The following is a 22,148-nucleotide window of genomic DNA, read 5'->3' on the forward strand; positions in this document are numbered from 1 at the left end:
ACATTTCATCCGTGGAACACAAAGGACATTGTGCAATAAAAAAGAAGTAGAGGAAGAAGAAAGGGTAATGGCACCGGTGTGAGTAATAGGTAATTTATGGCCATTACCTACAACAATCTCATTGGTTCCATCATATTCAAAGTGCATTGATAAATTCTGAAGATCTGTTGAAATATGGTGAGAAGCTCCAGAATTGAGTAACCAAGGTGTATTTGATGGAGGTGGTCCAAGAATAGAACCAGTTGCATAAGCCTGAGGCAGGGGCATAAGAGAGGAAAAGAGGATTGTTGTTGGGGAGCTTACATCCACTATTGTCACAACAAGGAGCAAAATCGGGCAGAGTGACCTTGAATCAAGCAAATTTGACACCTTCCTTTATACGGTGCCGAAGAGTTGGGTGGGCGAGTATTTGGACTAGTGGCAGCAGCTGGGGTGAAGCTAGGTCACCGAGAAAGTGAGGTAGCATTATTGTATCGAGAAGGATAGTTTCTGGAAGTATTATTTTTTGTGAAAGAAGCTTTGCTCATAGTGTTGACAGTCATGGAAAAATCATCTGATTTTGGTGCTAGCTGTTTCCTGTAGTAGTCATGCTCCACTAATTTTTCATAGAGTTCTTCGAACAAAATAGATGTATCTTGGGTTCGAAAGGCAACAGAAATGTTTTCGAAACCAATGGATAAGATCATCATTGCTAACGAGATTATCAATCAGAAAAAGCTCATCAACAGCGGTTTTGACATCCTATAAGTATTCCATGATTGTACGTGTGCCTTGTGAACGAATAAGCTGTTCACAAAGTCTCATTAACCGTGGTCTGGATGGTTTGGCAAATGTGAGGGCTAGTTTTTGCCATGCTTCTATAGATGTTTTGGCACCTGACACGAATCGATGAACATATGGAGACAGTGATGCTAAAATAGCACTGGGAAGGAGAGAATCCTGACGAACCTAGAATGTATAGTCAGGATTTGGAAAACTAGTGGAATCAGATAAGACTGGTGATGGACATGGTAATGTTCCATCAATGAACCCATATAGATCGTATCCTATCAAAAAAGGAATTTAACGAATTGCTTTTTCCAGGGAAAATAAGTAGTTTCTATCAACTTTAATGGAGCTTGGGTTGCAACATTGATAACCACAAGATTTCTGTTAGTAAAAAGTGGTTCGGTAGTGACAATGAAAGGATTGGCAGAAGTGTGTTTTGATATGGATGTGGAGTCAGTTGACATGATGAGGATGAGAATGAGAAAAGAAAACAACTCATTTGAGTAGGGGAGGCTCTGACACCATATAAGATAATGACAATAGTAAAGAGAGTAATTTTATTCATTGACTACGTGAACAGTTAGTTATATGGAAACCAGAGTGTACAAGAGATAAATCAGATAAACTATAATAGCTAACTTCGTATATACAAGTGATAATGACAACTACATAACTGATACAACATCTCGTAAGTACAAAAGATAGGTGAACAGTCAGTTGTCCTTGTTAAGAAGCAGAGATTCCACGGATTCTCTTGAAACTCACATTGCTGGCTTTTATGCGTGAAGGCACCTGAAAAATTGGAGGGAAAAAAGAAAAAGAACAAAGAAATTATACGCATATTTCCATATTTTTCTTTGTGTTAAATTAAAATTTGAATTTCTTTGTAGTTTGTACCTTAAGATTGCATTTATTGTGAGCGCAGTATTGCTGATCTGTGACAATAGGATTTTGCACATTGTTCATCACAATATCATCGAAGACAAAATCAGAAGCAATCCCATCAGCACAGTCAGGCCATGTCTTGATTCTAACACCATTATCAGTCCCAGTGAAGGTGCAATTCCTCACTGTCAATCCAACCATTTCATCATTGAGAGTTTTGCCAAGACTTCCTACGCTAATTCCATGGGCTGGCCCACAGAAAACGTCGAAAATGTTGATGTTTTTACTTCCTTGTCCAAGAGATACGCAATCATCTCCGGTGCCTATTACTGAACTCGAGATCTCAATGCCATTTGAGTTTCCAATATGGATTCCATCTGTGTTGAGATTTTCTGCTGGTGCTGAAATTTTGATGGATTTTATCTTCAAAATTGTTACAACCCAAAATGTTAATGTGGAAGAATTTATTGTCCACGGATTGTATTCCTTCAACTGTCGAATCGTTTAAGAAGTTGAATAGCAATGACTGTTGTATGTCCAGTAAAAAGACAAAACATAGTTCATTGATTAATCGACCAGGTAGCTTATAAATGAATGATATTATGGAAGTAATTATATGAAATTAGAGAATCACAAATTATTGTAGGACTTAACAATAGGAAGTTTGCAATTGGAATTTTTGGAGCAAGTGTTTTGCGACCAAGCAGTGGCTCCTTGGCCATGGAAAACTCCAGCCCTAGGGAGTGTGAAATTGATGAGGTATTGAAATGCAATCCAGTTTTCCTTATCCACCAACTCTAAACGAGGAAGAGCATTGACAACTCCATGAACCTCAAATACAGTTGGTGCTTTGCATGGGCCTTGGAACTTAGCCAAACTCACTAGGTATGTTCCTTCTGGGACCAACACCTTTGCTGCTATGTTAGAGTTACAAGCTTTTGTCGAAGCACTTAAAAATGCCTGCGGGGCAAAAAAAAATTAATAATAATAATAAAAAAAAAAATAAACGAATGATTTGGAATTAATCTTTATCTATTTTAACATATATACATATATATATATATAGTCGGAATTATATGGAGGCACACCACCTTGGCATCATCATTCTTGCCATTGGCCAGAGCACCAAAGTCCTTTACATTGAAAACTCCATCAGCAGGATCACCATTTACTACTTTAAAAGACAATAAGAAGATGAAGCATATTGTTGGGAAATTAATGAACCTCAAACCCATGTTGGTGCATATGCTTCGCAAAATGACCCGAAGGAGACGAGGAAGTAGTAGATTTTAGCACTACCAAAATAAGAAAGTTTTAACTGAGACATTAATTTATAAGGGTCATTAGTAAAATTCATGCACTCATTCGCACACCTTATAATATAACTGCTTGCCTATAATGACACATATTTAGGAGTTGGTACCTACGAGAAAGGATGCTAGTTGATTTTTATGCTAGTGAAGTTGGTGTGTTAAAACTTAGCCACTACATAAATATATATATATATATATATATATTGTTTTCACTTTTTTTTTAAATATATTCATTTCAAAATTTTAACAAATTTTCTTTAATTTCTTGGGATCTTATATATAGTATTGAATGCATGTTATTTTAATGTGTATCTCTTTTCAATTAAGGGTCTATAAAAGAACTAAAAGCTGAAAATATAATTTAAAAAAATGTAAATTTTATGGTCACTTTATGCATGACTTACGTAAGTCTCTTTCATAATCTCTTTTTATAAACCTCTTACTATATTAAATCCGTATATATACATATATCAATATATATATTTGCAATACTACGTAACTATTAAATTTGTATATATATATATATATATATATATTATCAATAACAATCTAGTGAGCTACCTAACTCACTTTTATAATTGGTTATTTAGGGATAGGATCCACACACACACACACACACATATATATATATATATATATATATTATCTATCAAAGCATTTTTGTTTTGTTTTGTTTTTTTTTTTCCTTAATATTAAAAATCTAGTAAGGAAAAATAAACTCTTTAATGGAAGTCAATAAATTCTCACATAATGCTTAAATAACACTGAATTTTTTTAGAAAAAAATTGAAAATCTTATGCATTTTCTTCTTTACTTTCATTTGATTTTGTGCCATATCAATATTTGATACCATAAAATAAACTAAGTAATATACTATGTCAAAAATCTATATCATATATATATATATATATACACACATATATTTGCAATACTAAATATCTTATATAGAATTGATCTCCTCGGTTTTTAAAGCTATCTTCCATTTTATTTTAGAAGACATGATGATGTAGACAATAAAAATAAGATCCGTATTAAATATCTATTTTGTTTCGCATATTAATCCTTTAAAAATATAGATGATGCAGCGATAGGTTCTTAGACCAGTCACGTTCTTTTCGGATTTTTTTTTCTTTTTTTTTTATGGCAATATGTTTTTCCTATGATTTTTTTTTTGGTAAATATGTTTTTCCTAGAATAGAAAGTGTTGATATGGAAAATAATTTGGGCAAAAGAATTTATGGTGTTTGGATATAAGTATAGAAGGGTTAAAATGGTTTTTTTTTAAAATAGTCTTCATCTTTAGATTAGATTAATTTAAAAGTGCAGATGATTTGTTAAAACTATTTGCCAAAAACTTTGGCATAAGGAAGAGTATATATATACATATACATATGTATATATATATATATATATATATATATATGTATTTGGGTTTTTTATGATAAAAGTATATATTTGGTTTTGCATATGCGTGTGGAATGCATATCTGGGAATTGTTTTTTATTTTTTTGGGTTAAAAATCTATCATACCATTGGTCAATGCCTTTGAACATTAACATATGTTTATCCGGTTCAATGGTGGGAATTTTTTTAAGTTTTTTGGGTTAAAAATCTATGATACCATTGGTCAATGCCTTTCAACATTAACATATGTTTATCGATTCAATGGTCAAATTTGTTATGAACCCAAATTTGGCTTCCTCTAATGAATTATTTCCTCGTCAAAGCACAATTTTGACCAATTCCAGGTGATATATACATAGGAATTGAATTCTAACAAGTGACATAACCTTGTTACGTTGTTCTTATTTTTATTCCACAAGTAAATAGCATTGTAGCACCGTATCTTAAACTACTAGAACTCAAATTGAATTGCAAATCATAATCAACATAATTCCAAACACGTCGCTCTTAGCAGCTGTTTCTTGAATGGATCTGATTAGAATAAATTTAAAATAATAATCAATTAAATTTAAAATAATTCAGTGTATATCCTATTTAATCCAATCTGGGCTTAATGACGCACGATATTAATAACAAGAACAATGTAAAGAGTCGTTCTTTTTGCAAGAGCCAAATGTCTATTTACAATGCCATTTAATGTGAAATTACTAAAAAGCCATATTAACCTTGTTTTGTTTAATTTTCTTTTTTAAAATTTTATAACATGTTTTTTTCCTTAGAGACATGAACGCCTCCTACGCTCACGTTTGCCTGGAACTCGAGCCTCTGTTTTTCAAGGTCCTATTCATCAATTTACAAAAAATAAAATAAAATAAATAAATAGATTGACAAGAAAATAATTTTATTTTATATATATATATATATATATTGCCTTTCTTGTGTTCAAATCTGGACCATGTCACCTTGATATTAAACTCCTTTGCTTTTTCTAAATTAAAAAAAAGAAAAAAAAAAAAAAAGAGAAAAGGGAAAGTTGCAGAGTTTGGAAGCAAAGGATGGTGGAGGCCCTCGTACCGGCAAATAGCTGCAATTTGGATCAAATTAGCACGATGACAAATATAATTTATATATTAAATGATAATTTAAATAGTTATTATTAAAAAAATTAATTTTTAAAATTTTAAAATAAAAAATTATTAAAATTAAAATTTTCAATTAAAAATTTACTAGATTGGGATAAATAATGTTATTTGTCACCATCTTATATGGCAGTGAGTTCATATATATATATATATATATATATATGTAGATGGATAAAAAAAAATTACACAGTAATGAATCTTATATATATTTTAATATTAAATTCACCGTCGTATAGGATGATGACAATCATCACTATTGACATATAACAATACTCAATTGGGATTGTAATTAATAATAATAAATAATATAATTTATTGTATAAATATTTATTATCCTTGAAATCCGATTAAATCTTTTGGCTTCTTGACAGCTGGGCTTGTGCGGTGTTCTCAGCAAATTCATGGTCCATATAGTTTGCTAATTGAGCTGCCACTAGCTGATTATGATTAAAAAAAATAAAAAATAAAAATAAACAATCTCTCGTTCTCTTCGACTTGCCAATTTTATCCCCTCTATTAATTTGTCAATTTGTCATATATAAGTCATGATTTTGCTAATACAGTGCTGTTGGCCACCACTTGATGGAAGATGAATATTACATATAATCGCAATCGCAATCTAATTACAAATAATTGTCTAAATGGGACGGTGTCTACCTCTTGGAGGAGACGTCTTCCATCTTCTAATGCGGGATATCGACCATTGTAGCATTTTTGATGTAAGCAATTACCTCAATAAATTCATGTCTATATTTCCTCACTTTTATCAACTTTGATGTCCCTTTTCCGTTTTGTCTCCATATTTTAATTTATTGTACATGTATAGAATAACAGAGCAGCAAAACTTCAGCTAAACGAACAGTTTTTTTGTTTTTTTGGGTAATATCAGGTAACCAGCAATTGAGCTTTGGTTAGAAGGTCAATTCTTTCTCTGTTAACGATCTAATCAGCATTAAAAACAGAAGTAAAAGACGAACTATGTTTAGATTTTTGGTCCAATTTTATTTATCAAAAGTCAGAAGTTTGTACCAAAAGCAAAGTGGAGAACGAAGCTTCCTCAACATATATAAATCGTTTTTTTCCCCCTCTGAAAATTATATAATATTGATTATGAGTCAAAGTTTTTCTAAGAACAAAATCTCTAAACTAACCACATGTTTGTGAAAATGAGCATATGTATATTTATGTGCCTGAGTTTCACATGGCTGATGAAATTGAATCGAAAAGAGGAGGCAAAAATACGAAAATTAATCCAAAAGTAACACCTCTCTCTTAATAGTATATTTTCCCCTTTAATACATATATATATATATATATTATTTTTATGCCAACAAAGGAAAGAAACAAACAAGGAAAAAAGAAAAAAAAAAAAAAAAAAAAGGAAGAGAAACGACAATTGCCACAGGGAATGATTAAATAAGTTATCTGGTGACTTTAAATTATGTAATTTCTGTTTTGAATTTTGTTTATTTTTATTATTAATGGTGCGAAATTAATTATTTTTTGAATTTTTTTCATTGGATAAAAAATTTGACTTTAAATATAATTGTATTTTGATATTTTTAATCTGTAAAATTTTATAATTTAAATTTTTCACTTTTAAAAGTAATGATTTGGGCTCTAATTTGTTTGATCTTTGATTTTAACCAAACAAATTAATAAAAATTCTGTTTTCTTTTCATTGATCAACACTTAATATTCATTTTCACAAACTTTGCTGCAAGTTTTTGAATGAAAACATTATCATTTTTGTTAGATTAAATTTGTATATTAGGTAAATTTATAACAAATTAAAAAATTAAGAATTTAAATTATTATATTTGAAAATTGAAAATCTATACCATAAAACTCTATAAATATAAAATATTCAAGTGCAATTAATTATCAGTGTAACGATACTAATTCAATCTTCTTAATCCATTCTATCATGTCATATACCACTTTTAATGAGTTATGATAATAATAATAATAATAATAATAATAATTGGAATCTTGTACATAATTCACAACTGCAGCAAAAGCCAACCGGACCATCCTATACAAGAAAGAACAACGGCAAAAGTTTGAATTCACGAATGATCTGATCCAATCACATATTATCATGTGTCAATGTGGGATCCATAATTGCCACATGGCAGTGTCTAATTGGAGCCAGCTCACATGTGAATTTCACATCTCATTTTCGAGAAAGAAAATGCAGGTCGCTTTCATCTTGGGCCGACGGGGCCCATGAGTTGGCCTGATATGCATTAATTGCGTGGGGGTGTCTCTTCACAACGTTTATTGAAGAGAGGACAGGGGTTTTGCTGAGGACTAAATGATGTTTAATCAAACCTTGGAAGATTGTCCCACCTTATTTAAAATTATTCTCCTTACACAATGACACTTCTATCTCTCTTATCTATGACTAATATTAATGTTTATTCTACTTTGGTCCTTGCACGCATCATATTTATTTATATAAGTGTATGTTTGACAATACCACTATACCAAAAAAGTAAAATTCTTATATTTAATGTTTTAAAATCAATTAAATAGATTTTTATGTTGTTGTACTAATTTAGAATTTGAATCCACCCCTTTAAAAAACTTTATTTATTTTTTTCAAATTATGGCATTATTTTATTTTATTTTGATCAATATTAGTTGGATTTTATGATTCATAAGATTACTACGTACAAACAGTTAACTGCTAATGCTTACATGTAAGCTTAATCCTCCTTGGGAACTAATATATTCCAATTTTTTAAATACATAATACTTTTCCCCATAAAACGATAAAGCTTAAAATTAATAAATCTGACTCAGCCTCATTATCCTTCAACAACCATTTTTATTATTATTATTTTTATCCTTTTTTTTTTGGCTGAGCTTATCCTTCTCCAAGTTGAAACTGGGATATTCCTTCTGTTCAATACAATCATATCCATTATTCATGGACCAAAATATATGAAGAGGCTATTATTGCCATATATTTTAGTCATATGGCCCAGCACTTCCTAAGCAATTTTTACCCAAAAAAAAAAAAAAAAAGGCATTCCCTAAGCAATGGATGAGGCAACCCGCCAGTGGTCCTTTAACACACACTTGTCTTAATCTAGAGAGTATTTATGGACCCACAAAGTTGGAAGAAAAAGAGTATCTATACATTGCATTGATCTACTACCAAAATGTTTTAGCTGTTATTAATTTATTGGTAAATGTTTTATCATGTTAGTTGTTAGTTTATGGATTAGACATACAAGCTTTGGGCCATATTATTGTGACTACAACCTAAACACTAGAAAGAAGAAAATACAAGAACCAAATTGAATTTGTCTACTACTACTAGTAGTAGTACTAGTTTTCTTACCTTTCTTTACTCCCAAGTCCATAGTCGATAAAAAGCCACCACCACATCTTTTGCCACTGTAAAGGAAAAACCAGACACTCTTTTTTTTTTTTTTTGGTTCTCTCATTTCCCTCTCCAAAAAAGGTAGCTCAATAATAATCAGGATGGAAAACAATCCCACCTCTGATGAAGACCCAAAAATCCCACTTCTTCCAGTTCATCACGAAGACCAAATCCAAAGATCACAGGGCTTCGGCTCGTCTTTGATATCCATATGGACACCCAAAAACGCATTTATTCTTCTGGGACCACTCCTGTGCGCGGTGATATGCGTGTGCGTGAAGCTGGATGATGGCCCATCCAGTTCCACCAGCAGGAACATGTTGGGGGTGTTGGCTTGGATCTTCTCCTGGTGGATCACCGAGGCCGTGCCCATGCCCGTCACCTCCATGTCACCGCTCTTCCTCTTCCCTCTCTTCGGAATCGCTTCCTCCGATGACGTGGCCCAATCTTACATGGACGATGTTATCGCTCTTGTTCTCGGTAGTTTCATTCTCGCTCTCGCCGTTGAGCATTATAACATCCATAGACGCTTGGCCCTCAATGTAAGAATTTTCAAATTACCTACTTTTTTCAAAAAAATAAAATTGATCCCCTAAAATGAAGGGAAAAAACCGAAAAGGGTTTAAATTTTGATTTTTTTTTAAATCACGTGGATTACATTATCAATTAAATTAAATGAATCTAACCTGACAGGTTTAGATTTTGATTGATTGATCAATTTATGAAGAATTAATGGATTTGATTCTCCCGGTAAAATATTTAATTTGGGACAGGTGAAATCCAAACAAATGTGTCCATTACTATTATTATTATTATTTTTTGCTATGTGGCAATAAACAACAGGTTATTTTCCTTTTTTTTTTTTTTTGGTTGGCTGAAACAGTTTATTTTCACCTTAATCATCCTTGTTCTAGGAATACCATCTCCTAGATTTGTAAAAGGTGACACGTGTTAAATGGCCCATCATACGTATAAAAAATAGGTCATGCATCAAGCAAAGAATCTATAATCCTAATTTTTGGGTGTAAATTAATTTCTTGATTTTATGTACTGCGCACGTGGACGGCGCAGATGACATTGCTATTCTGCGGAGAACCACTGAATCCACCGGTGCTCCTGCTGGGGATTTGCGGCACGTCAGCGTTCGTGAGCATGTGGATGCACAACGTGGCAGCTGCGCTGATGATGATGCCGGTGGCCACTGGGATCCTCCAACGCTTCCCGACGGGTTCAGCCCAATCCCCCGTCGTCAACAAGTTCTGCAGGGCAGTGGTGATTGGGGTTACATACTCTGTGGCCGTAGGAGGGATGAGCACACTCACAGGTACAGGTGTCAATCTCATATTGGTTGGGATGTATAAGAGCTATTTTCCTGAAGCCGACCCTATCAGCTTCAACAAGTGGTTCCTTTTTGGTTTCCCATTGGCGCTGTTAATTTTCATTGCTCTGTGGGTCATGCTCTGTTGCTTTTATTGCCCAAGAGGTTCTGGCCAAGTTCTGTCTGCTTATCTGGACAAAGCCCATTTGAGGAGAGAGCTCCAGATGTTAGGTAAGACAATCAATGATATATGGGCTTTTTATGTCATGTTTGTCATTTTTTTTACTCGTAACACTCTTATTGGTCCACTTGTAAACATCAATAATTCATAAATTTCTTTTAACAGTTATGGTAAAATATTGAAAAAGAGATCTATATATTAATTATTAAGTTGGAATAATTAATTAATGGACCAATAATAATGTTATACTTTGCCCCAAAAAAAAAACATTATCCATGGGAGCATTCTTTATGCTTTTTATGTTCGCTGTTCCACCCAATTTCAACAAGGCCTTGAATCGACACCATACAATTACTTTTTTTGTGGTATACTATTCAGATCAAATTGGACCCCCAAAAAAATAAATAAATAAAAAGAAATAAAAAAATTGGAGCAAATTGTAATAATTTACCGTATTGAAATGAGCAGGTCCAATGGCATTTGCGGAGAAGATGGTTCTGGCAGTGTTTTCGGTGCGTTTCCAAAATACTCATAAATGTTTTATTAACACTGCCTCTCTTGGCTGTTTTTTTCTTCCATATAACATGACAGAATTTGTGCAGGTGCTAATAGTTCTATGGATGACTAGAAGCATAACAGATGATATCCCTGGTTGGGCTGCACTCTTCAATGGGCGAGCTGGTGATGGAACTGTCAGTGTAAGTTTCTCTGCTTTTCAAGAAAATCCCAAATGCCATCCACACGTATATAATTCCTTATCGAATTCAAATTGATTATTTGTTTATTTATTTTTTTCTAACTCTGAAATTTGAGAATAGGTGATGATGGCAACCCTGTTGTTCATAATTCCAAACAAGAAGCAAAAGGGTGAGAAGTTGATGGACTGGAACAAATGCAAGAAACTACCTTGGAACATCATATTGCTGTTAGGTGCTGGCTTTGCCATAGCTGATGGTGTCCGGACTAGCGGCCTGACAGATATATTGTCGAAAGCCTTGGATTTCTTGGAGGAAGTTCCATATTTAGCCATTGCCCCTGCTGTCTGTCTTATAAGTGGGACTATCACTGAGTTCACATCAAACAATGCCACTACAACCCTTGTGATTCCTCTGCTGATTCAGATTACACACAGTATGCATGTCCACCCACTTTTGCTTTTGGTTCCTGGAGCAATTGGTGCACAGTTTTCATTCTTGCTCCCAACAGGAACACCTTCAAATGTTGTTGGGTTTTCAACTGGCCATATTGAAATCAAAGATATGATCAAACTGGGTATCCCACTTAAGATTGCTGGAATTGCTGCACTTTCCCTTTTGATGCCTACACTTGGTAATTAATTACTAATCCATCCCTTAATCTTTTGCTCACCTGTTTCATTAATCTTAACAGATTAGAAAATTTGTAGGCATTATCCTGTATGTATGTCATTAATAACTGACTTTTGCTTCTGCAGGAGCTTATGTATTCGGGACAAACGAACCAGTCAACTAACTGGAAAATCCTTGCACATTATATACATAGTATTACTCATAACAAGATACGACAAAGAACTATTTATAAGATCAGCAACAGTTTGATTGTTCTCTGGGACGATGAAGTTTATCAGTTCCTGGTATAGGAAATGCTCAGATCATTGTATAGGCACCGTGAAAGAAGTCACTAGAGAAAATGAGGGAAGGGAAACTTTTTACGCATTAATTTTCTGCAACATTTTCCCAATATCGTTTTCTCTTTCCATTGTTCGTAAGTAGTTTTCGTTCTATGTAACGATTTCTGTTTTCAGAGATTGGAACCGTTTTTATTCTGAAATTTCATAATATGAAATATATTTAGGCTTGGACTCATTCATGCTTCTTTCGAGTAATTTTGGCTGCTCATTTCATGCCCAAGCACATTCACTTTACAGCATATTTTAAAAGAAACTACAGAAAGTACAGCTGCCCGATATACACCTTTTGACGCAGAGTAGAGGACATGCCTCTCAACCATAAACTTACCTCTTCTCAAAAGGTTGGCCAGCCAAAGGTTGGTTCTCTAAAAATTATACAAACTAGACTTAAATTTTATTTAATGGTACATAAATACATCATCCTTTACAGAAAAGGGCCAAGAGGACTTAAAAGTACACCCAAGAAGCATAACTCTATTGCATACCGAACATATATTTACAATGGCAGCGTCAATGTATAGAACGCAGATATAATAATCTCCCAACTCACACAATCAATGGCGTTCCTTGACGTTGTGAAATTTTTTTTTCCCCCTGTAAATCAATTCCTGAATCTTGATTTTTTTCTCCAAACCCCTGGAGACTTGACAGAGCAAGGGAAATCCTTCAATTTGTGACAATGACTAACCTCTAAGCTATCTGAGGCTCTTAGAAAACTACCCAAGCTCTTTTCTATCGGCTCCATTCTCATATGATGTGTCTCAAATTTGTTGCCAGTCTGATGCAAAAAGAAGGGATCGTGGAGGGATGAGCCCAAACACGACCCACATTTCTTGTATTCATCTCTGAGAATGCAATCAGTGAGAACATTGTCAGCTTCATAAATGCCTGAGCTTGGATTAAGAGTGCCTTGGTTTCCCATTGACCCTGTTAATTTTCATTGCTTTGTGGGTCATATACTCTGTTGCTTGTATTGCCCAAGAGGTTCTGGCCAAGCTGTGTCTGCTTCTCTTGACAAAGCCCATTTGACGAGAGAGCTCCAGAAGTTAGGTAAGACAATCCATGACAGTTCAAATAATATGGGCCTTTTATGTCATGTTTGTCATTTGCTTCGTTAATTTATTCGGGATATTTGTTTGTCCATCAATGTTTAGGCATTTTTTAAAGTTTGGCTCTCATGAAATATATATTTATATAAATATATTTTACTTCTAACGTCCGTATTGGTCCACTTGTAAACATCAATAATTCATAAATTTCTTTTAACAGTTATGATAAGAAATTGAAAAAAGGGTGATATTGATTGATCTATAGATTAATTATTAAGTTGGAATTAATTAGTGGACCAATAATAATGTTATACTTGTCCTCTGCAAAAACATTATTTACGAGGCATTCACATTGCTTTTTATGGTTACTGTTCCACCCAACTTTGATCAAGCCTTGAATCTACACCATACATTTTCATTTTTTGTAGTATGCTTTTCAAATCAAATTGGACCCAAAAAAAAAAATAATAATAATAAATAAATAAATTCTGGCAAATTGTAATAATTTTCCATATCAACATGAGCAGGTTAAATGATATTTGCGCACTTCAAAATATCTTCTAAAAATTAGCGTAGCCATTCTATCTCTTTTTTATATTTATCCAATGCGATAAATTCAGATTCCATAGTAGATCGAGCTATCACAATTTGTTTTGAGGACTTCCATGTTACAGCTGCACCTGCCAATGTGAACATATAGTCACTAGTTGATTTTGAATCCTTTATATATGATATCCAATTCGCATCACTATATCTTTCTAATATATCAGGATATTTTGTATAGTGTAGTCCATATTCACGAGTATATCGTAAGTATCTTAATACTCTAACGATCCCTTTCCAATAATCTTTATTTGGATTACTCGTGTATTTACTCAATCTATTTATTGCAGAGGCTAAGTCTGGTTTAGTACAACTCATCAAGTACATCAGACTTCTAATCGCCGTAGCGTATTCCACTTAAGATACACTTTCTTCTTTATTTTTGGATAAGTGTAAATTCATGTCTATGAGTGTTCTGGCTATATTAGTATCATCATTACTAAACTTAGACAGTATTTTATCTATATAATGCGTTTGACTAAGAATGATTCCATTCGAAGTCCTCGTGATTTTCATATCTAAAATCATACTTGCAAACCCCATATCTTTCATGTCAAATTTGGAATTTAACATACGTTTTGTAGTTTGGACCATATTGTCATCACTATCTACTATGAGTATGTCATCTACATACAAACATAGAATGACATATCCATTATCTGTATCTTTTACATAGATACATTTGTCACGTTCATTTATTTTAAATCTATCTTTTAGCATGGCATTATTAAATTTTTGATGCCACTGCTTTGGAGCTTGTTTAAGTCTATATAATGACTTTACAAATCTACAGACTTTTTTTTTTTTTTTTTTTGTGTCCTGGAGCGGAGAAACCCTCAGATTGCTCCATGTAAATCTCTTCATCTAGATCTAAATTAAGAAATATTGTTTTCATATCCATTTGATGTACTGCAAGATCCTGAAATGCAGCGAACATCAGTACCATCCTTATGGAATTTATCCTCGTTACTAGAGAATAAGTGTCAAAATAATCAAGGCCTTCTTTTTGCTTATAACCCTTAATTACAAGCTTCGTCTTGTATTTATCTATTGAGCCATCTGCTTTCATCTTCCTTTTAAAAATCCATTTGTAACCCAAAGGTTTACAACCTGGAGGAAGATCTACTAACTCCCAGGTGTGATTCTGCAGGATGGAATCAATCTCATTTTTTACAGCTTCTTTCCATAAATTCCCTTCAAGAGAATTTACAGCCACTTGGAAGCTTTGAAGTTCACTTTCTAACATATAAATAAAAAGATCCGGACCGTAGAATTTTTTGGTTCTTACTCTTTTGCTATGTCTAATCTTAACCTCGGTCTCATCTTTATTCTCTTATTCTAGATCACGATCATTATCATCATCACTGATAGCATTGTAAGCTCGTTTAGACGAACTCGATCATTCTTCCACTTTATATAGAAAAATATGTTCGAAAAATGATGCATTTTTCAATTCCATTATTGTGTTCTTGTGAATATCAGAAATTTTTTACCTATACACAAGAAATCGATACGCACTACTATTCTATGTATATCCTATGAAAATGCAATCAACAGTTTTAGGACCTATCTTCGCCTTCTTAGGTGTAGGTACCAGTACTTTGTCTAGACACCCCCACACTCATAAATATTTGTAGGAAGGTTATCTTCCCTTCCACAACTCATAGGGTGTTTTTACCTGATCTTTCCGAGGTACCTTATTTAAAAAGGTTGTTTGCCGACAAAATGGCCTCCCTCCCACAAGTTCTGAGGTAATCCAGAACATATCAACATTGCATTCATCATTTCTTTCAAAATTCTATTTTTCCATTCAGCCACACCATTAGATTATGGTGAATATGGTGGAGTAACTTCATGTATTACGCCATGTTGAGCACAATACTCTCTAAATGGAGTTACATATTTTCCACCATGATCACTTCTGATCACTTTAACTTTCCTGTTGAGTTGATTCTCAACTTCTGTTTTATAGAGAATAAATTTCTCTATAGCCTCATCCTTGCTCTTTAACAGGTATACATAACAATATTTCATGCTATCATCAATAAAGGTGACAAAATACTTATTACCACCTCTAGTTGGTGCGAATTTTAAGTCACATACATCACTATATATTAAATTCAAAGGTTCATTATTTCTATCTAGTGTTTGATATAATGATCTCGTGGATTTTGCTTCCACACAAGTTTCACACTTATGGTTGGAATCAATTTCAAACATGGGAATATGATTTAAGTTAATTAACCTCCACAGAGAATTAAAATTAACATGTCCTAGTCTACCATGCCACAAAATGGAAGACTCAAGGAAGTAAACAGAAGAACTACTAGCTTTATACATTCCTTTAGGCTTTACAGTCATTACATTGAGTTTAAATAAACCATTAATTACGTAGCCCTTTCCCACAAACATCCCAAATTTGGACAAAATAATCTTATCTGACTTAAACACTAAGCAAAAACCATGTTTGCTTAGCAGTGATCTAGATACTAGATTCTTGCGAATGTTTGGAACATATAGTACATTATTCAGAGTCATTTATTTTCACAAGGTCATCTTCAGGATTACTTTGCCCACACCTTGGATTTCTGAGGCAGCAGAGTTACCCATAAACAACTTCTTCTAATTTTTCTTTGATTTGAAGGAAGTGAACATGCTTCTATCCGAACACATATGGCGGATCGCACCAGTATCTACCTACCACTCTCTAGGATTAGATCCCACCTAGTTCACCTCAGAGAGCACAGCACTAAGGTCAATGTCATCAACCCTTCGAGTGATGTCCTCCATCTCCTGTGCCTGGTTTCTCTTTCTCTTTGGTATCCTACATTCCATAGCTTTGTGACCCATTTTGTCACAGTTAAAGCACTTGCATTGAAACTTGGCTTTCTTAGAGATTCCTCCTTTAGGCCCTAATTCAGAAGCTTTTCCAATTTTTTTTTTTGTTCTTGGAGCTCTGACCATGCTTCACAATATTAGCCTTCAACATGGTCTTCGAAGCTCTTTTATCAAACTTCCTGTTTTCATTTTCAATGTAAACCTTGCTAATAAGAGCCTCCATATCCATCTCCTTTCTTTTATGTTTCAAATAATTCATGAAGTCACTCCAACTTGGAGATAGCTTCTCAATCATGCAAGCCACTTGTAAGGCTTCAGTTATGATCATCCCTTCGGCAAGCATTTCTTGAATCAGCACTTGCAACTCATGTACTTGATTCATTAATGGCTTCGTATCTACCATCATATAGTCCAAGAATCAGCCTGTAATAAACTTTTCTGAACCCGCATTTTCAGTCTTATACTTTCGGTCCAGTGTCTCCCACAGCTCTTTAGTTGACTATACTCTATACGGGGCATCAGAAAGGCCATTTAGGACATAATTTCGACATAAATAATCAGAATTATTCCATACATCTACCACTATAAGTGTCTCGTTATCACTCTCTTCATTACTAGGTGGCGCATCTTCAATTGAGTACTTCGGAAGTCCCAGCGTGGTTAAGTAAAATAGCATCTTTTGCCGCCACCTCTTGAAGTTTGCTCTATTAAATTTCTTAGGTTTCTTTGCGTGACTAGCAGAAGAAGGTATCTGAATCCCAGAAGTCTGAGTGGGCACAGTCTTATTGTCTCCACTTGCCATTTCTGTAAATCATAAAAACAGAAACCAATTAGTTGCTATTTTCTATCTCAACAAACCAATTATAAGCAATTTCCAGCAGCAAAACACAAACAATTGCAATTTTTTGGGTTTCTGTATACACCCACAAAAATTGCTGTATACATCCAAAAAATTGTTTTATACACCTACCAGAGGGCTAACATCATCAGTTACACCATGATGACATATTGATGATGTCACTGCCATGTTTCACTACGTTGACGTGGCACCTTGAAGACATGGCAAACAGCCATGACATCACTTTGGTGACATGACACTACCATGTGGTACCGCGTGCTGATGTGGCCCACTGCCATGACATCATGCTGATGATGTGGCAAAATGCCATGTCATCGACCTGCTGATATGGCAACACACCACGTCATCAAATCAATGACGTGGTACCATGCCATGTCATCCACATGTTGCCGTGGCGCATGCCACATCATCTCACCACTGATGTAGCACCATGCCATGTCATCAACATGCTGACATGGCACACCACCATGACATCACCACATTGATGTGGCTCAACCACATGGCACTTGGCTTACAAACACATGTCACCGTCGAAGTGCGACACATGTCAACTATATCATGTCGACACGTGGCGTCTCTAATTGTCGTTAGAGGATGACATGTGTCACCTGTAATAGATCGACACATGTCTCCACTCACAGCTCGACACATGGTTTCATGCGTAGATGACATGTGGCCCTCACGACTGTGCGACATGTGGCATCACCATGGTGCGCCACGTCGCCTTGCCACTGTGCACCACTTGTCAACGTTTCGTCTCGTCAAATGGTGCTTTCTCATCGCAACACATGGTGAGCCCATTCTCAATCGGGTCATTTTTCTTGGGCCTGGGTGTAACACCCCATACTGAAAATACATATGTTTTAACAAGTTTAACCAAGTTGACTAAGTTTGACCAAGTGAATAATATGTGGGTTCAAGTTGACTTTTTCAATGGTCAATATATTTGGTTTGACTGAGATACCATTGTATAGATCTCATCGATATGAGTTCATAGACTGGTGGCATGCCAAATTCTGAGTTACGGATAAAAAGTTATAGTTCTGAGAAGTTTTAGGTATAAGTTTTATATCAGTGTCCAAACCAGGCCCCAGTTTTTGTCTGTTAGTGATCTAAGGCTCTATATAAACCTCGATAAGCATGTTAAACAGGAAACCAATTTCCAAAATATCCATTTCATCCCCAAAACCTAAGAAATTCTTTCCCCAAACCCGTGGGTTCGAACTGGGTCGTTTCGACCCGTTTAACGGTGAACCGGGTCACCATCGTTTTTGCCCATTCCGGCCACCACACCGTTACATGCACTAGGTAGAGAGATATATCACGTTGAGGTGAGCTTGGCCATAAAATTTCACTATAAACGACAGCCGGATGCACGGGGATTTGGAGAAGTTGGCGGCAGCCGACAAGGTGGGTCGCTGGATTTTCTTATTTTTTGGCTGTTTTAGGCCAATTTATTGACCTTTTCTATCATTTTTGGACCCTCTGAACTCATTTCCATGGTTCTTTTGCCCAGATTCCTCACCGTTTGAGAGATACGGCAGTGGGAAGTTCGGATGAAGCTTCAATCGAGTTTTTGGGCCACATGAGGAATCTTTGGACTGAGATGAGCTTACTGCTAGGTTCCTTATCTCTTGGGCTTTCCGTGGATATAAATTTTATGAATTTTGGAGGTCGTTGGATAATTTTTCCTTTTTTAGGTCAATTAGTTAATTATTGGATAATGTTGGACTATGTTTGGACAAAATTGATCAAATTGGTTAAAATTGGAGTTGGATTAGTGAAATTGGATATTATTAGGACCTATTTGGAGGTTCAGTTTCGAAAGATTAGGCTTCGGTTGAAAATCTCCAATTTTGGGTACTGGGTCCTAACGACATACGATATAATTTGACTGTCCGATATCCAATTTATGTAATTTTATAGTACCATAAATTATTTTAAAAATTTGGATCATACAAGTGCCTTTGGTTTAGTTATTTGAAGCTTAAGAAATATTTTATTATATTACAAGCACTTGAATTAAGCCTGGAGGCGATCATGCAGAAGAGCAGGAGTGAGCATATGTAGTACTGTGAGTGGTTATTATTTTTAAAATATTTTGGGTATATAGAATAATATATATGTGTATTTTGGATATTTTACGTATATATAAATTGATTGAAATTGTTATTTTATGCATATAAAATATCTACTTTCATTTACACGAGTTATTATTTTATGCGGATTTTAATAAGATTTTTAATGATTTCTAATTTTGATGAGTTCATAATGAACTTAAGAATCATGTTGATTAAATATTTTGGTATTTGAATTGAGATTTTAGATCATTTGGAAAAAAATATTTGATCTGAGGAGCATATTGAAAATTTATAGGATTTTAAGCATCTTTAAATATTTTATAATTTTATATGCTTAAAACTGGTTTATGATGAATATATTTCACTGTGGTATTTCTAGTTTTAATATGAAATGATGATTTAAAAATTTTGAAATATTTAAATAAGCGGTGGAATTTAAATATTAAATTATGATTTATGATACAGTATCGTTTGGGAAAAGTATATATGATCTTACAAGATTATTTTAAGGATACTGTATTGGTTATGTTTAAATTGATGTACCATGTAATGCCAATATCTTGAATCAGTATTATATTATATTATATTACAGTACGCTGGGTTTTGCTTCAGTACCGTGAGGTTAGGTTCAGCCCACAGGATATTATTGCCACGAACCGTGAGGTTGGGTTTATCCCACAGGTTATTATTGCCACGGTATCATGAAGTTGGGTTCAGCCCACAGGATATTATTGCCATGGACTGTGAGATTGGGTACGTCCAGACAATTTATTATTTCCACGATGCTCTTCGTATATTGAGGGTCGTGAGGTGTGTATAACCCATGGTTTACAGTTGGTATATCAAATGGTACATTCTATATGCTTTGAGTACATTGTTGATTTTCAAATATTGTGATCATTATTGCATTTTCATAAATATTTTGTGGAACTGTGTTTATTATATTTTATGCTCAAATATTTATATTTTGATTGAGACATTTTTATAATATTACAATGATCGTTCATTTATACCTTTGAGCATCAATTTTTTTTTATGAGATTAAATTGGGATACAAGTTTAGGTTTTATAAAATGATTTTTAAACGGGAAACTTTTCAAAAAAGCGGAACGAGAGGTCTTGAGAGAAAGATTTTTACGGAAATAAATTACTATTTTTATATTATAATATGTCACTCACTAAGATTCCCTTATCTCACATTTTATTTGTTTTAAATTCATCCCTTAGGCCCAAACAGCTAGTAGCAGTCTACCTCGCGCACGGCTTATCATTTTGTTCCTTCCACAACAGCAGCCGTATCTATCCTTTCTTTATTTATCATTATCTTTTAGACTTATTTATTACTTGTTTTTATTCATGGACTTCGTTGGCACTCTTAGAATGCTCTGATTTTAAATATGACACTCAGTAGAGACCATGGTACTTATGTGGGTAGTTATGGCCTGTAGTCCAGTAGGCCGGCTGTGACCTTATGCTGTTGTGGATTTATTTTTATATTTATATATATTGAGGTATTATTGATAATACTTGTGATTGATTGTTCATGTTTTAAGTAAGGATCCATTGGATGTCCTTTAGGGATTGTCCGATGGAACTTCACTAGGCAGGACCACCAGGAAGATTCTAGGAGGGTTCCTAGGACGGGTCCTGTCACTAGGTTCGAATTGGGCCTGGATCTTGGGCTGAATAGTAGCCTGTTCTAACTATGGGCTGGGCTTTGAAACTTGGTCAGGTCCAACAAAATTTTAAATTCAAGCCCACTAATCTAGAATCCTACCAAAACCAGTTTTTTGGACCCGTTAACCCGATTTCGACCAATTTTGAACCTCCAGCTGGGTTTTCTCGATGCGTTTTCCTGGTACACGGGTTTTTCCAATCCAGTTCAAAATTTTCACATCTTTTTTCACTATAACGGCGACAGAAAAATACCAAAAAATGTGAAAAAATTCATAATTTCATGGGCAAGCTATTTTCTAAAAAGATTTTGATAAAACAAAAATTAAATACAAACTCACCCGTAAAATTATACATGGTTTCAAAATTTTTTTTTTTTTCTTTTCTTTTCTTTCATCAAAACCGAAACAACAAGTATGTATGTACAGTACACATATAAGACAAACATCCAAGTAAAAATCATGCAAATAAAAATTGATTAAATAATTTAAAGAAATACCCATCCAAAGTATCATTCACGGGTTTGATGCTATTTTTTTTTTTCCAAAGCGAAACACACAGTAAAACACAAAAAAAAAATTAAAAAAAATCCAAAAATAAAATATATAAATCTATATATTATAATTGATGAATATACCCACATCGCCCCATATAGGGACATATATAACAGGTAAAATGTCTTAAGATTATTGGGAAAAATATATGCATATATATGTAAATACATGTGGATAGAACAAAACAATGTAAATTAAAATTACATAAAATATTCAGATAATTTAGAACCTATATTTCCTGAATTGATTTGCTTTCTGGAAGTTTGACTGAGGTCTGTGTGATACCACAGTGTCCTTAAAACGTTTTACGCCCACCGATGCAGGAGTTTTGTGATAAACATCTCCCAGGATACAATAGCTACAAAGAAATTGGACAAGACACCTCCAAAATATTTTCTTCGAACTTTTGCGTACCT

At 34.1% G+C, this 22,148-nt stretch overlaps 2 protein-coding genes across 2 annotated transcripts; one reads left to right on the forward strand and one right to left on the reverse strand.

Moving 5' to 3' along the window:
- Nucleotides 1–1,494: 1,494 nt before the first annotated feature.
- On the reverse strand, nucleotides 1,495–2,888 carry LOC107414786 (polygalacturonase). The gene is made up of 4 exons (XM_025074133.2): nucleotides 2,742–2,888; nucleotides 2,446–2,613; nucleotides 1,666–2,076; nucleotides 1,495–1,560 (listed from the first exon to the last, which is right to left on the reverse strand). The coding sequence occupies exons 1-4, from the start codon at nucleotides 2,886–2,888 to the stop codon at nucleotides 1,495–1,497; spliced, it is 792 nt and encodes a 263-aa protein (XP_024929901.2).
- Nucleotides 2,889–8,729: 5,841 nt separating this feature from the next.
- Nucleotides 8,730–12,249, forward strand: LOC107414858 (tonoplast dicarboxylate transporter). Its single transcript, XM_016023064.3, has 6 exons — nucleotides 8,730–9,448; nucleotides 9,978–10,455; nucleotides 10,874–10,917; nucleotides 11,008–11,103; nucleotides 11,224–11,734; nucleotides 11,859–12,249. Exons 1-6 carry the CDS (start codon nucleotides 9,008–9,010, stop codon nucleotides 11,894–11,896), a joined length of 1,608 nt encoding a protein of 535 aa, XP_015878550.3. The 5' UTR covers nucleotides 8,730–9,007; the 3' UTR covers nucleotides 11,897–12,249.
- The last annotated feature ends 9,899 nt before the right edge of the window (nucleotides 12,250–22,148 follow it).

Source organism: Ziziphus jujuba, chromosome 1 (genome assembly GCF_031755915.1).
Source record: "Ziziphus jujuba cultivar Dongzao chromosome 1, ASM3175591v1".
In the NCBI taxonomy this organism is placed as follows: Eukaryota; Viridiplantae; Streptophyta; class Magnoliopsida; order Rosales; family Rhamnaceae; genus Ziziphus; species Ziziphus jujuba.

Excerpts from the sequence above, each read along its gene's own strand:
- LOC107414786 (XM_025074133.2), bottom strand. The coding sequence starts at position 2,888 with ATGGGTTTGAGGTTCATTAATTTCCCAACAATATGCTTCATCTTCTTA. Across the intron at positions 2,614-2,741 it reads AGAATGATGATGCCAAGGTG|GCATTTTTAAGTGCTTCGAC; the intron begins GTGTGCCTCCAT and ends TTTGCCCCGCAG. Across the intron at positions 1,561-1,665 it reads ACAATAAATGCAATCTTAAG|GTGCCTTCACGCATAAAAGC; the intron begins GTACAAACTACA and ends CCAATTTTTCAG.
- LOC107414858 (XM_016023064.3), top strand. The coding sequence starts at position 9,008 with ATGGAAAACAATCCCACCTCTGATGAAGACCCAAAAATCCCACTTCTT. Across the intron at positions 9,449-9,977 it reads ATAGACGCTTGGCCCTCAAT|ATGACATTGCTATTCTGCGG; the intron begins GTAAGAATTTTC and ends TGGACGGCGCAG. Across the intron at positions 11,104-11,223 it reads CTGGTGATGGAACTGTCAGT|GTGATGATGGCAACCCTGTT; the intron begins GTAAGTTTCTCT and ends ATTTGAGAATAG.